This window comes from Pelophylax lessonae (genome assembly GCF_965119305.1).
Source record: "Pelophylax lessonae genome assembly, chromosome: 7".
Classification (NCBI taxonomy): Eukaryota; Metazoa; Chordata; class Amphibia; order Anura; family Ranidae; genus Pelophylax; species Pelophylax lessonae.
In genome coordinates, this window is record NC_138774.1 from 291,469,102 (window position 1) to 291,483,312 (window position 14,211).

A 14,211-nucleotide genomic window follows, 5' to 3' on the forward strand; every position below is an offset into this window, starting at 1 on the left:
TTCCTTCAATCCGGTGCAAGAACAGCCAACAGGTAAATGAAAAGCCAAAATTCGGTTTGGTTTAAACCTTAACCTCATCCCTACCAAGTTCTGGAGGAACCTTGGTTGAGAAAGGCTGGTAATTAATGGCATGGCAAAGTTGGGTTATGATATTACAAGGTAACGGAGAGACATAAGAACAGAGGCGTAACTAGAACCTTCAGGGCCCCGGTGGAAGAAACCATGAAGGGCCCCCCGGACCCCTGGCCTGGGGCCGTTCCCTTCAAGACTGGGGCTCTTCCCACTGATCCTGGGGCCCTTTACTCTGGTTGCGGGGCCCTTTATTATGGTCCCTTTCACAAGTTCTGCAGTGGGCCCCCTTTCTGCCATCTGCCATCTTGGGGCCTCCCCACGGTGTTGGAATGCCAGGGCCCGGTCGCAAGTGTAACCTTTTGAGATCCTGGAAGTTCACCCACTGGTGTCAGTAGTTTTTATTTTTTGGTATTTTAATTGAATAATTTTTTATCATTTTTTTTTTTTTTACAATGTCACTGACTATGACTCTGTCCATTCAGAAAAGGAAGGAGCTGGAAAATTACATATTTACCGACCCCTTCCTGGTTCTCTATTGTGACACACCCCCTGCAGCAACCGGCAGGAGAGGGAAAGGAGCATAGTGGGGGGCAGCACAGTGAGGGGGGGGAGCCAGGGGAGCACACAGGGGCCCAGAGACAGCAGAACACAAGTGAACTGGATAGGAGGAGTGGCGGGGGCAGCATACAGAGGAACCAATCTCCTCCATTTTCCTCCTGCAGCTACAAAAGGAAAAAGGAAAACAGTGATTTCTCTACATGCTGCCCCGCCGCCCCTCCTATCCAGGTGTACCTGGAGCATGGGGCCTGGTTGCAATTGCAACCTCTGCAACCCCTGTAGTTACGCCCCTGCATAAGAAGGTATACAGAAGAGATCAGTGTTAAAGAATTGTCCACATTCTCTACTTTTTTTAAATTCTCCAGTTATTTAAAGAAGACACGAATTCCATAAAAGACACAATCAAGATGACAAACGATCTCGCTCATCAGCTAGCAGTTTGCGATGTTCACCTTTCTGTCGAAAATGCTCGCGAACTCGAGCAAATGAATAACCGATGGAAGCAGCTTCAGGTAGGACAACCCAACAAATCGTTAACGCTTGTCTGATACCGCAATCCAAAATGGCCATTGAAGGAAAGCCTCTACTGAGAGAAATAAGAGGGCTGCCATTTCTTATCACCTCCTGAAAATGTTAGTTCTCTGACCATAATGCTGATCCTCTGAAATCAATCCCTTAGCAGTCCGAAAAAGAAAGAGTGAAGTCCGATCTTCTGGCCTGCAAAGCCATTCTAGATAAATAACTCAGGAAGTAATGATGCCATAGGATCAGCATATTAGTCAGGCAACCAGCGTTTGCAGACTGGAAAGTAATCAATAGGGATTAATGAACCAAAAAAAAAAATTCTACCTTGCCATCAATTTGTGCAAGGTGGACCTAAATTTCCCATAGCCAGAGAGTGTCACCTTGAAATCCCAAATTTCACCAATGTAGTTTTTAAGGCTTTTTTTTTTTGGGTGGGGGCTCCTTTTTTATTCCCCAACATTGTCCATCAGGATGAGGAAAATAATGGGGAAAAATGTATTCCTCCCAATGGGGCATCCCTAACAGAATTTTTTTCTGTTTTGTCGCTTTAGCAATTCATCACTTTGGGGACTTTTCAAAGGAGCACCACCATTCAAACGGGTAAGAAACATAAAGGAACTTTTTATTTTCGGGAAGGTTGAGGATAGTCACACCAATGGCAGTAGCAATGATGCATGTGAAAATAGTTGAGTTGTAAACTAATTTTATATATATATAGTGTTGTCGAAAGGCTAGTGACACATGGTCAAAAAACCTAGAGGCCCAGGTTCAACTCACAGCATGTAGAAACATTGGAGGAATCTGAGTTTCTTGCAGGTTTTGTAAGGTGGAACATGGGTGAATTTGCCTTTGATTGCAAATAACATTATTGCCGTTTCATCCTACAAGCCCTGTCAGTATCTCATATTCCTTGGATGTTATATATATATGATGTAGTAGCAAAAGGTGGTGCTAGGAGCAATGTATCCAGCATGCATTGGGTAGGATTATAATGAACCAAAGAAGTAAACATTTTAAAAACCATTGGGATCCAAGAGGGGAAGCTAGAAGGTGAAGCTCTCACCTACAAACTTCTCCTCCTCCTCCTCCTTCTCCTCCTTCTCCTATTTTGGGCCATCACCATTTTTTATTTGGTTCCCTCAACCCGATCACCAATACATCATCATCTCTGCCTTTAAGCCCTTTAATTGCCAAGATATAGAAGACAGTTTCTTGTACTATGGGTTCCTGCAAAAAATATAGACTGTGACAGGAGAGAAATGATGGAAAAGTGGTGTAATTGGTAGAGTAGGCTGGACAGGAACCTTGGCTTCAAGTCAACGAACCAACAAAGGTCCAATATCAAATGTTCTACCATAGCTTCCTCAGTAGCTGGTATTGTCAGTTCTTCAAAAAAAAATGTAAATTGTGACAGGACAGTAGTAATGGGAAAGTGGTGAAATTGGTGGAATAGGTCTGACCAGTACCTTAGCTTCAAGTCAACAAGCCAATAAGGGTCCAATATCAAATAGCCAACCATGGCTAAGACAGTGCACGGTAGCATTGGTTCTTCAAAAAATGTTGACTGTGACAGAAGAGTAGAGATTGAAAAGTGGTGGAACGGGAAATGAAAATTATGACAGGACAGTAGTAATGGGAAAGTGGTGAAATTGGTGGAATAGGTCTGACCAGTACCTTAGCTTCAAGTCAACAAGCCAATAAGGGTCCAATATCAAATAGCCAACCATGGCTAAGACCGGGCACAGTAGTATTGGTTCTTGTCAACAAAAAATGTTGACTGTGACAGAAGAGTAGTGATTGAAAAATGGTGGAATGGGTAGAGAAGGCCTGACAGAAACCTTGGCTTTAAGTCAACGAGCCAAGAATGGTCCAACACCAACACCATGCCCAACCATAGCTAACTCAGTACCTGGTTGTATCAGTTCTTCAAAAAAAAAAAAAAAATGTAAATTGTGACAGCAAAGTAGTGATGGGAAAGTGGTAAAATGAGTGGAGTAGGCCTGACGGGAACCTTGGCTTTAGGTCAACAAGACATCAAGGGTCCAATAACAAATGCCCAACCATGACTAATACAGTCCCTAGTTGTATCAGTTCTGCAAAAAAAGTAGACATTTGCTGGAGAGTAGAGATGGAAAAGTGGTGGAATAGGCCTGACCGGAACCCTGGTTTTAAGTCAACAAGCCATTAAGGGTCTGATAACAAATGCCCAACTATGACTAATGCAGTCCATATTTGTATCAGTTCTGCAAAAAATGTAGACACTTGCTGGAGAGTAGTGATGAAAAAGCCATCAAGCCCTTACCTTGCCAAGAAGACATCAAGCCCTTACCTTGCCAAGAAGACAGTCCCGGTATCAGTTACTGCAAAAAATGTAGACTGTAATGGAAAAGTGGTAGAATAGGTGGAGTAGACCCAGCAGAAACCTTGGCTTAAAGTCCACCGTGCCAACAAGGGAGCCATCAAGCCCTTACCTTGCCAAGAAGACAGTCCCAGTATCGGTTCCTGCAAAAAATGTAGACTGTAATGGAAAAGTGGTGGAATGGGTGGAGTAGAGCAGACAGAAACGTTGGCTTAAAGTCCCAACGTGCTAACAAGGGAGCCATCAAGCCCCTACCTTGCCAAGAAGACAGTCCCGGTATCGGTTCCTGCAAAAAATGTAGACTGTAATGGAAAAGTGGTGGAATAGGTGGAGTAGACCAGACAGAAACCTTGGCTTAAAGTCCAATGTGCCAACAAGGGAGCCACCAAGCCCTTACCTTGCCAAGAAGACAGTCCCGGTATCAGTTCCTACAAAAAATGTAGACTGCGACAGGAGAGTATTGATGGAATAGTGGTGGAATGGGTGGAGTAGGCCTGATAGGAACCTTGACTTCAAGTCAACGAGCCAACAAGGGTCCAATAACAAATGCCCAACCATGACTAATACAGTCCCTAGTTGTATCGGTTCTGCAAAAAATGTAGACACTTGCTGGAGAGTAGAGATGGAAAAGTGGGGGAATAACAAAGGTCCAATAACAAATGCTCAAACATGGCAAAAACATTCCCCAGTAGTTTCTGTTCTGCAAAAAAAGTAGACACTGACAACAGAGTTGAGATGAAAAAGTTGTGGAGCGGTAGAATAGACCTGACGGTATTTTAGCTTTAAGTCAACAAGCCAGCAAGGGTCCAATATCATCCCCCCAACAATAGCTAATGGGTCTGATTTGCAAAGATTTGTTTAGAGCAATGGGCCATTTGGAAGTTTATGAAAATAGTGGTGGGGCCAGCACTTACATGTTGGGAAATGCACTGGCAGTGTGGCCCAGTATAAGTCTTAGATATTATTGCAAAGTACAACTGTTTTTTTCCCCCCTAAAGTGATCTGGTGGTGTTCTCTGTTAGCAACTTTGCAACAGAAAACTTAAAAAAAAAAAAAAAAAAAAGTCTCCTTTGCTGCCAAATAAACCAAAAAAAGGTCAACATAACAAAAACCCACAAGTATTCAACTGGCACCTCTGCCGGGTTCTAGATAAACCCTGATTAAGGGAGTGTGTGGCACCCGAAACGTGTGGGGCTATAGTGCTACTTGGCCATTTTACTTTGACAGGTCATGTGACCAGGCTGTCTTCTTACCGGCATGTGTGTTCCAATTGTTTAACATGAATGGGGTATTGCAGCAGTCATTGACTCTACTGACCTGCACAACAAATAAAATGGCTGGACACTTGTGCATGCTGAGATTTTCACATAAGGGGCAAAGGGATGCAGGAAAAAAAGTAAAAGAATGTGAAAAGAAAGGAAAGAATGTCACAGCATGTGCACACTGGGATGTAAAATGGTTGCAAATCAGATTGGCCGCTGATAATCTGTAAGTAATACAAAGCGGCCCAATAACCTATGGATTCTTGATCACTTCTGTTATCTCTGTGCAGCAATGGCAGCCTTCATATTTCTCTCAGCAGAGTTGTTTTTTGTTTTTTAATTTTACCAACATATAAAAGAACGTAACAAATAAAGTACAGGAAATAAAATATATAGATTCATTTTCATTTGGATGTGTATTTGTAAGAAAAAAAAAATTGTAAAAAAAAAACTCTTGGTACATTCGTTCTGTGGGAATAGGGCAAAAATTTAATTGAAAGTTTTAATTCCTTCTCAGGTCGAATGTTAGTCATTTGTAATTATGGCCACTAGATGGAGCCCATGAACATGGTAAGTTAATACTTAATTTATGTGGATCATCGGCGCCACCTAATGCCTTTAATATATAATTTGCCCCCATTCGCTCTATTCTTTATGAATAACGAATGTTCGACCTGAAGAGAAAATGAGCCCAATAACATTCAACTTTACCCTAATTTGCACAGAACAAATGTACACACAGTTTTGCACAGCGAATCGCTCTGCGGATGTTATATAAATATACTGTAAGCAATTATTTGTACAAGAGTATCATCATTTAGGTAAAGGAAATATATAATTTATCATTTTTATGCATAAAACTTGAGATATATATATATATATATAGCAAGGCGTATTTGTGTCAATATTTTACTTGACATTGAAAAAATAAAAGTAGCAAAAAAATAAAAAAATTATATATATATATATATATATATATATATATATATATATATATATATATAATTATTTATATTTTTTTGCTACTTTTATTTTTTCAATGTCAAGTAAAATATTGACACTAATACGCCTTGCTATATATATATATATATATATATATATATATATAGAAATAATTCTATATGATATATAAATAATTTTTTTATTTTTTTGCCACTTTTATATTTTCAAATGTCAAGTAAAATATTGACACAAATACACCTTGCCATATATATATATATATATATATATATATATATATATATATATATATATATATATATAATCTCTTTATTTTTTGCTACTTTTATTTTTTCAATGTCAAGCTAATTGTTGGCACAAATACACCTTGCGTATTATTAGAGCGGAAGGGACAAAGCAGCATTATTTGGATGCAAACTAGGACCGCACCGGAGGCATTGAAAACCCGGGGGCAATCACCTCGATAGGTTTAGGGACTCCGATCAGATCACTGTACATGCGGACCCATGAGGGAAGTGTACCATAGATATATACCCCCTGCATCTGCTTTAGTAAATCAGTTCATTAGCTTAAGTAATTCAGTCATTTAATTTGCAAACTAAGATTACTCACTCCTGCTTTTCTATGTAGACTTCTGTGACGGAACGCTTGCGGCAGCTGCAGGACGCTCACCGTGACTTCGGACCCGAGTCTCAGCACTTCTTGTCATGTGAGTTCCTCCGTTCTTTTACATTGACTTACAAAACATGAGGGAATGCAGATGTATTACAGATATGTCCAGAGCCCTGATCTCAACCCTACTGAACACCATTGAACGCCATTGGGTTGAATTCGGAAACTTCCACTGTAAAGCCAGATCTTCTCATCCAACATTTGACATCTGATCTCCTAAATGGACACTAATCCCCACAGACAATCTCTCTAAAATATTTTGGAAAGCCTTGCCAGAAGAGGGGAGGCTGTTATAACCATAAAGAGAGGGGGTGGGGGGGCTGTTATAGCCACCAAAGGAGACAACTCTATGTTAAAGGGCATGGTTTTAGAGTAGGCTATCCAAGAAGCTCAGAGCCCTGACCTCAACCCCTCTGAATACCGTTGAGATTAATTAAACGATAAGGCCTGGCTCCAACTTGGAGTTTCAATCCCAAAAGTATTCAGTAGGGTTGAGGTCAAGGCTCTGAGATTGTTAGATATCCTACTATAAAACTATCCCCTTCAACATGGAGTTGCCTCCATTGGTGGTTAGAACAGCCTCAACTCCTCTGGGAAGGCTTTCCACAAAATTTTGGAGTGTGCCGGTTGGAATGTGTGCCCATTTATGAGGCACACATTTCACCATCAGTACCTGAACTCATAAATGGGCACACATTTCCAAAGGCACATTACAAAGCCTTGTGAAAAGCCTTCCCAGAGGAGTGAAGGCTGGTATAGCCATAAAGGGGGGGGGGGGTCGTTCTTGCCACCAAAGGAGGCAACTCCATGTTAAAGGGCATGTTTTTAGAGTAGGATATCCAACAAACTCAAAACCCTGACCTTAACCTTACTGGACACCTTTGGGATGAATTGGAACTCCAACCGTGAGCCAGATCCTCTCATCCACTATCAGTACCTGACCTCATTAATGAGAGTGGAGGTTGCTATAGCAACCAAAGGGGGCAACTCCAAAATATTGACCATAGTTTTGGAATAGGTGATCCAACAAGCTCATAGCCCTGACCTCAAACCTACTTAACACCTTTGGGATGAATTGGATGATAAAATCTGGCTCAAAGTTGGAGTTCCAATTCATCCCATAGGTGTTCTATAGGGCGGCTGAAGTTGGGGCTCTGAACTCGTTGGATATCCTACTCTAAAAATATGGCCACTAACCTGGAGTTGTCTCCTTTTGTGGCTATAACAGCCTCCACTGGGAAGGCTTTCCACAAGATTTTGGAGTGTGTTTGTGGAAATTTGTGCTTATTTATGAGGTCAAGTATTGATGTTGGATGAGAAAATCTGGCTCGCAGTTAGAGTTCCAACATCATTACTTGAGCTCATAAATGGTGGCAGCTACTCCATTTTAATGTCTATGGTTTTAGAGCAGGATATACAACAGGCTTAGAGCCTTGACCTCAACCCTACTGAATACCTTTTGGGAAGAATAGGGACTCCTCACAGCAGCGTATAGACCCACTCCACAGTGCAGAGTCCACGATCATTAACACAGTAATTAGAGCTACAGAAAGGAAAGGACTAATCTCCCGCATGTACCAGTGGCTTATCTCTTGTGTGCAAGACCCGGCCTCACTGAAGAGTAGAGCAGCATGGATGGAAGATATTGGGGAGATAGATGGTGATCAGTGAGATCAGGCATTCGAAGTGCTGCCCAACATTTATACAGGTTGTCCCAACTTTTCATACTTCATAGAACATTTTCGAACTCCGGTACAACTGCAGAAGTGGAGTAGAAGAGAATCACCTATTTGTCCAAAATGTAGCCAGCACAGGGGTCACTTTATCCATATGCTGTGGAGGTGTTCGAAACTAGTGAGATACTAGGGGGCAGGTGATGCAATGTGTGTCACAGGTCTCTCAAGTTCACTTAACTGTTGACCCTCTAGTGTGTCTATTGGGTATCCTAGATCCTTAACCATTCCAAAAAGGGACCTACACCATGGTGCAACAATTACTGTACTTAGCTAGAAGAATGGTGGCTAGATTTTGGACAAGTCCCTCTGTTCCTACAGTCGCACAATGGATAACTCAAGTCAATTCTATCTTACTGAGAGAACAATTGGCCTACCGCCACCGTAATGCCACATGGAAATTCTACACAGTCTGGCAGGGTTGGCTAGACCATCCGGGACTGGCCCCGTCACAACTGGTAATGAGCAGAATAATGCAAGTTTAACCTTGGTTGCTTTCATTGGCTCAGTCTTTGATGTCCTCATCTGGTTCTTCTCTTTCTTTCTTTTTTCTTTTCTTTCTTTCTCTTTGCCTCCTCTTTCTTTTTAATTTCTCTTATCATATACTATTTTTACAAAAGAATGTCTACAGCTAGTCAGTTGACTGAATGTGTTATTATAGGCCACTTTGTGGCCATGGTCTTTGACTCGGATGACTTATCCCGAAATTTAGCTGATGTTGAAAGTTGAGATGTGCCAAAAGGGTCTTACTAAAATGTTTATTCGTTGATGTTTCATCACAGGTTTGGAAATGTGTTACTGTACACTTTATTCAAGAAATATTTGTTGTATGATTTTATTTCTGTTTTTGGTTATTATTAAATAAAATATGGAATAAAAATAAATAATAGGGACTCCTACTGTGAGCGAGATCTCCTCATCCAACATCAGTACCTGACCTCATAAGTGGGTACAAATTCCCACAGCCACTCCAAAATCATGTGGAAAGCCTTCCCAGGGAAAGTGGAGGCTGTTATAGCAACCAAAGGGGGAAACTCTATGGTAATGGCCATGGTTTTAGAGTAGGGTATCCAACAAGCTCTGCCCTACTGAACACTTTTGGGATGAATTGGAACTCCAACTTTGTGCCCATTTGTGAGGTCAGGTACTGAGGTTGGATGGTATGATCTGGCTCAAATTACCACAGACACCCTACTGTTATAGCAACAAGAGTGGGGGGGACTCTACATTAATGGTCTTGGTTTTGGAATGGGTTGCCCAACAAACTCATATAGGTGTGATTGGTTGAGGATCTTGAGTGGTCCTGCACAGAGCCATGTTCTCTACCCTATTGGACACCTTCAGAAGGAATTGGAAGCCAAACCAGGTCTTCTTATCTGGCATCAGTTTGTGACTTCATAAATGGTCAAGAATTACCAGAGACACCCCCCAAAATCTTCTGGAAAGCCTTCCCAGGAGAATGGAGCCTGTTATGGCAGAAAAAGAGGGCCAACTCCATATTTATTGTCATGGTTTTGGAATGGGATATTCAACAAGCCCATATAGGTGTGACGGTCTGGTGTCCACCAACATTTTCCATGTAGTCTATAAAGGTAAACCTACCCTTCGAGCAATCCTTTATGCTGGTCAGGTAAGCCATAGAATGCAAAAGTTTCTAAAACTTGCATTATGTTTTAACGCTCTATTATTTACTTTCTATTTTAGCATCAGTTCAGGTTCCATGGGAAAGAGCGATATCCCCCAACAAGGTGCCGTATTACATCAAGTGAGTAACAAGCACTTTCAGGATATAAATGGTATGGTTTCCATGCTAGGATTTGTAAAGTAAGGCCGCAGCCTACCTCACATATCCCAAAGGTATATGAAATAAATTGGAAGTAATAGGTGGCGCCGCCTAGAAGTGTGAGTAATGCTGGGGTTTGTTTACGCTTGTGCTGCCCTCTGAAAAGCGATGGACAAGCAGCTGGAAGGTAAAATGTGACCTTCTCAGGGCCTTATCAAAGAGAAGAAAAAGCGCCACTCACCAACCCAGTGCATGTAGATGACCCAGCCAGACCCCCCCCCCCTGTTTTGCTCCGCTCACCTCTGTGGCCAAGACCTGGTGAGTGGGACGAAACATGTCTGGGGGGGCATGGATGGAGTCATGCTGACTGAGGCCACAGTCATCTACATACTAATGCACTAGGCTGGTTTCTCACATCTCTGACTGGTGTACTGATGCCAGCTCCCTTCACTGCAAGCGGCGAGGAGATCTCCCACTCGCAATGCAGGTTTTTTTTTGGACCTTCTCAATGCTTGTTTTACAATTTATAAAAGGTTGGAAAACCACAACCACATGCACTGCACACCCACTGTCACCTTTGTTTCCATCCTTGTGTAGCACTGCCCCCCGCAGGAACTTCTGGGTATTGTCTTTACGGGGCTCCCCTGGTTACCAGCACATATTTACTTTAACAAGTCTCTGAATCTCTCCTTATTCCCAATGGCTCGGCACATGAATGAACAGTCTAGGGGTGTTGTTTTGTTTTGTTGTTTATTGGTAATTTGGGATAGGAGAAGGCAATAGTGGGATACTCCATGTAACGGATCAACCGGCACCCCAACTGGGTACCTCCGTTGACGAGGGCTCCAAGCACTCCACCAGACACCATAACCACCTCAGACTCCACGAACAGCCGCAGCTTGGTTGGGTTCTCACCGTCTCCTACCCACCCTGGACCTACGACAAGGTTCCAGTGGGTGAACCTCTCTTTCTCCAGAGAGTGAAGCAGGAACAGGAACAAGCTCTTACAAGAGCTTAGTGATTATCCAAGGGAGTATGAAGAGCATAGCAATCCCTTGTAGCAGATTCCCCCAATAGAGACAGGACTCTAGATTGAGGGTGAAATAGAACTCAAACTGTTTATTCAAACACATGCACAATGAGATATACACTGTGGGACAATCCCCCCCCCCCCCTTAGCAGCCAATCCACATACATTCCCTAATAAGTTTATCTTAACCGGTTGCCGACCGCCGCAAGTACATATACTGCGGCCGTCAGCCCCGGCCAGGCAAAGTGACGTATGGGTACGTCACTTGCCTGTCACTTGCTTGTGAGCCAATAGCGGACGAGCGCGCGCCCGCGGAGGCGCGCACCCGCGCCGGCTCGTTCCCTAGGAAGTCCGTGCGTGTGACATCGGGTCCGCCGGTCACTGGGCGATCGTCGGTGGAGAGGGAGAAAGGCAGGCGGCTAATGTAAACAAGCCGCCTGTCATTCTCTCCTGTGTAGGAATGGTGATCATGCGGTTCTACTATGTAGGACCGTTGATCTCTGTTCTTACACCAGTAGCCATGTCCAATCACAGTTAGAAGCACGCCCCTAGGGACACACTTAACCCCTCATTCCCCAATAAAGTTAACCCCTTCCCTGCCAGTGGCATTTTGCAGTAACAGTGCATATATATAGCACTGATTACTGTAGTAATGTCACTGGTAACCCCAAAAGTGTCAAAAATGTCAGTCAGGGGTCCGATCTGTCTGCCACAATGTCGCAGTACCGCAAAAAAAATTGCAGATCGCCGTCATTACGCGTTAAAATAAAAACATAAAAAAATGACAAAAATCTTTCCCTTAGTTAGTAAACACAATAACTTTTACGCAAACCAATCAAAATAAGCTTTTTGCGATTTTTTTTTTTTTTACCAAACATATGTAGCATAAAACAAATTGGCCTAAAATGTTAAAAAATTTGGATTTTTACATTTTTTTGGGGGAATTTCATATAAAAAAAATTTAAAAATATTGTTATTTTTTGCAAAATTTACGCTCTTTTTTTGTTTAAAGCGCAAAAAGTAAAAATCGCACAGGTGATCAATTACCACCAAAAGAAAGCTCTGTTTGTGGGAAAAAAGGACGTCAAATTTGTTTAGGTACAGCATCACACGACCGCGCAATTGTCCGTTAAATTCACGCAGTGCCGAATCGCAAAAAAAAAACCCTGGTCGGAATGGGGGTAAAATCTTCCGGGGCTTAAGTGGTTAAGGCAGACAGGAGCAATAGAACAATGGAATGCAGGCACTTACCAATAACAAACCCCACCCCATCTCACTATCTAGCAAGGGTCTATGAGACGCTCCTGCAATATTCTAGCAAACTGAAAAGTCAAATCATTCATCTTCATACATTTCCTGAGAGATATTGCTGACAAATACTACTGTCCCATCTGAAGCCATTCAAACCATTAATTATCTGTCTTTCACTCCCAGTGACGGTGAATACTGTTACACTCCAATTAAACTATTCACATTGTTTGAGGACTTCTATCTTCAGAGTTCTGTTGGAAAGCATGGAACAGCCAGGCTGTTAATCCACCCTGCCACTAGGGGGGATGGGGTTAAGTCTCTTGTTCTTTTTGCTCTCTAACAAGATGACTTGATAGACAATAATTAATCTTCAGGACACTCTCGCTAGCATCCTCTCCCTGCTGACACCCGTCCACTGACTATCCTAGTAGCAGGGGTGGCCCCCCTCAAGTCAGGCCCCTTGACACAAGTTTCTATACTCACTGTACTGCAGAGACAGATCCTCCAGTGTCTCCCCTCTAAGGTCAGCTTCCCTGGACCTCCGGGTTTAGCTCTACACTGCTACTCTCCAGGCCCTCAGGACAACCCCCTGAGGTCGCATATGGCACTTCTACAAAGGAGGTGGCAGCCGCCCCCTCCCTCCGGGACTCCGCTCCCCAACGAAAGACCTTGAGCACATGTGCTCCTGGCTTTTATACAGTATCCCAGCATGCACCTAGGCGACTTTCCCTCTGCCATTCGTCAGGACTGTATCAAAAGCCCATGCACCCATTCGTCAGGTTTCCTCCCACTGTCCAACATGCCTCCCTATTGGACTCTCTAGACTGAATGAATTGCACCCTGAGCACAATGAGAAGACCTCACTAACCAATCCTGCTCTCTGGTAGGCAGAGAACAATATAGATTTACCTGCAGCCCCTCTGGTAAGCAGACAGAGCTCAAACTATACTTTCTCACTAGCACCTACCTAGGAGGGTGCTACACTTGCATCTCAGAGCTGCTGATCCCCTGCGGCCTCTTAACAACTGCTTCCTGTCTTCTTGCATGCATGCCATCTGTATGGTGTTCCTCGGGCGGGTCTCTTGATGAACAATGGAACATACCTTCACAATCCGCATCAGCTTGTAGTCTCCACCAGAAGCCTATAGGGTGACAACGTAGGAGCACAGTTGGCAGACAGGGTACTGGACGTTGTCACCATACAACAGGAAAGGCCTGAACAAGGACCTTCATGGCAGGATCACCAGAATTTTTTATTTAACCACTTCCGGACCGCCCGCCGCCGATTTACGTCGGTAATTTGACGTTAAATACCGGGGTTATGGCAGCAGATAGCTGCCATAACCCTGGTATTTTTTGAAACAGTGGGCGGTCCTCTTTCATATAAGGGTGGTCCCAGCGGTGGATTCACCGCGGGATCACCCTTACGGTGTGGCGGGAGAGGTGCCCCCTCAGTGGGAAAAACGATCCGGTCCGCATTCCTCACAGGCAAGTAGTCAAGTGAGGGCAAGATAGCCCCCACTCAACTCTATGGTCTTGGAGGACCGGAGTGACGTCAAACGTCGTCTCCTAGCAACCGATTTAAAGAGCCATTTTTTTTTTTCATGATAAAAAAATGACTTTTTTTTTTTTTTATTTTTTAGTGTAGATGTGAGGTGTGAGGTCTTTTTGACCCCCAGATCTCACATTAAAGAGATCCCGTCCTGCTTATTTCTATTACAAAGGATGTTTACATTCCTTGTAATAGATATAAAAATGATCAAATATTAAAAAAAAAAAAAAAAAAACTGTGTAAAAATAAAAAATAATAGATAAAATAAATAGGAAAAAAAAAATTAAAGCGCCCCATCCCCGTTAGCTTGCGCGCACAAGCAAACGCATACGCAAGTCCCGCCTACATATGTAAACGGTGTTCAAACCACACATATGAGGTATCGCCGCGATCGTTAGAGCGATAGAAATAATTTTATCCCTAAACCTCCTCTTTAACTCTAAACTGGTATCCT

The 14,211-nt window shown here is 42.9% G+C and overlaps 1 protein-coding gene across 3 annotated transcripts in view; it reads left to right on the forward strand.

The window, feature by feature from the left end:
* Positions 1 to 14,211, forward strand: part of DRP2 (dystrophin related protein 2) — a 121,041-nt gene that overhangs the window by 38,391 nt on the left and 68,439 nt on the right. For all 3 annotated transcript variants that reach the window (XM_082263338.1, XM_082263339.1, XM_082263340.1), the window contains 3 exons: positions 996 to 1,142; positions 6,367 to 6,445; positions 9,846 to 9,906. In XM_082263338.1, the coding sequence (XP_082119464.1) occupies positions 996 to 1,142; positions 6,367 to 6,445; positions 9,846 to 9,906 (287 nt within the window). The remainder of the gene's footprint in view (positions 1 to 995; positions 1,143 to 6,366; positions 6,446 to 9,845; positions 9,907 to 14,211) is intronic.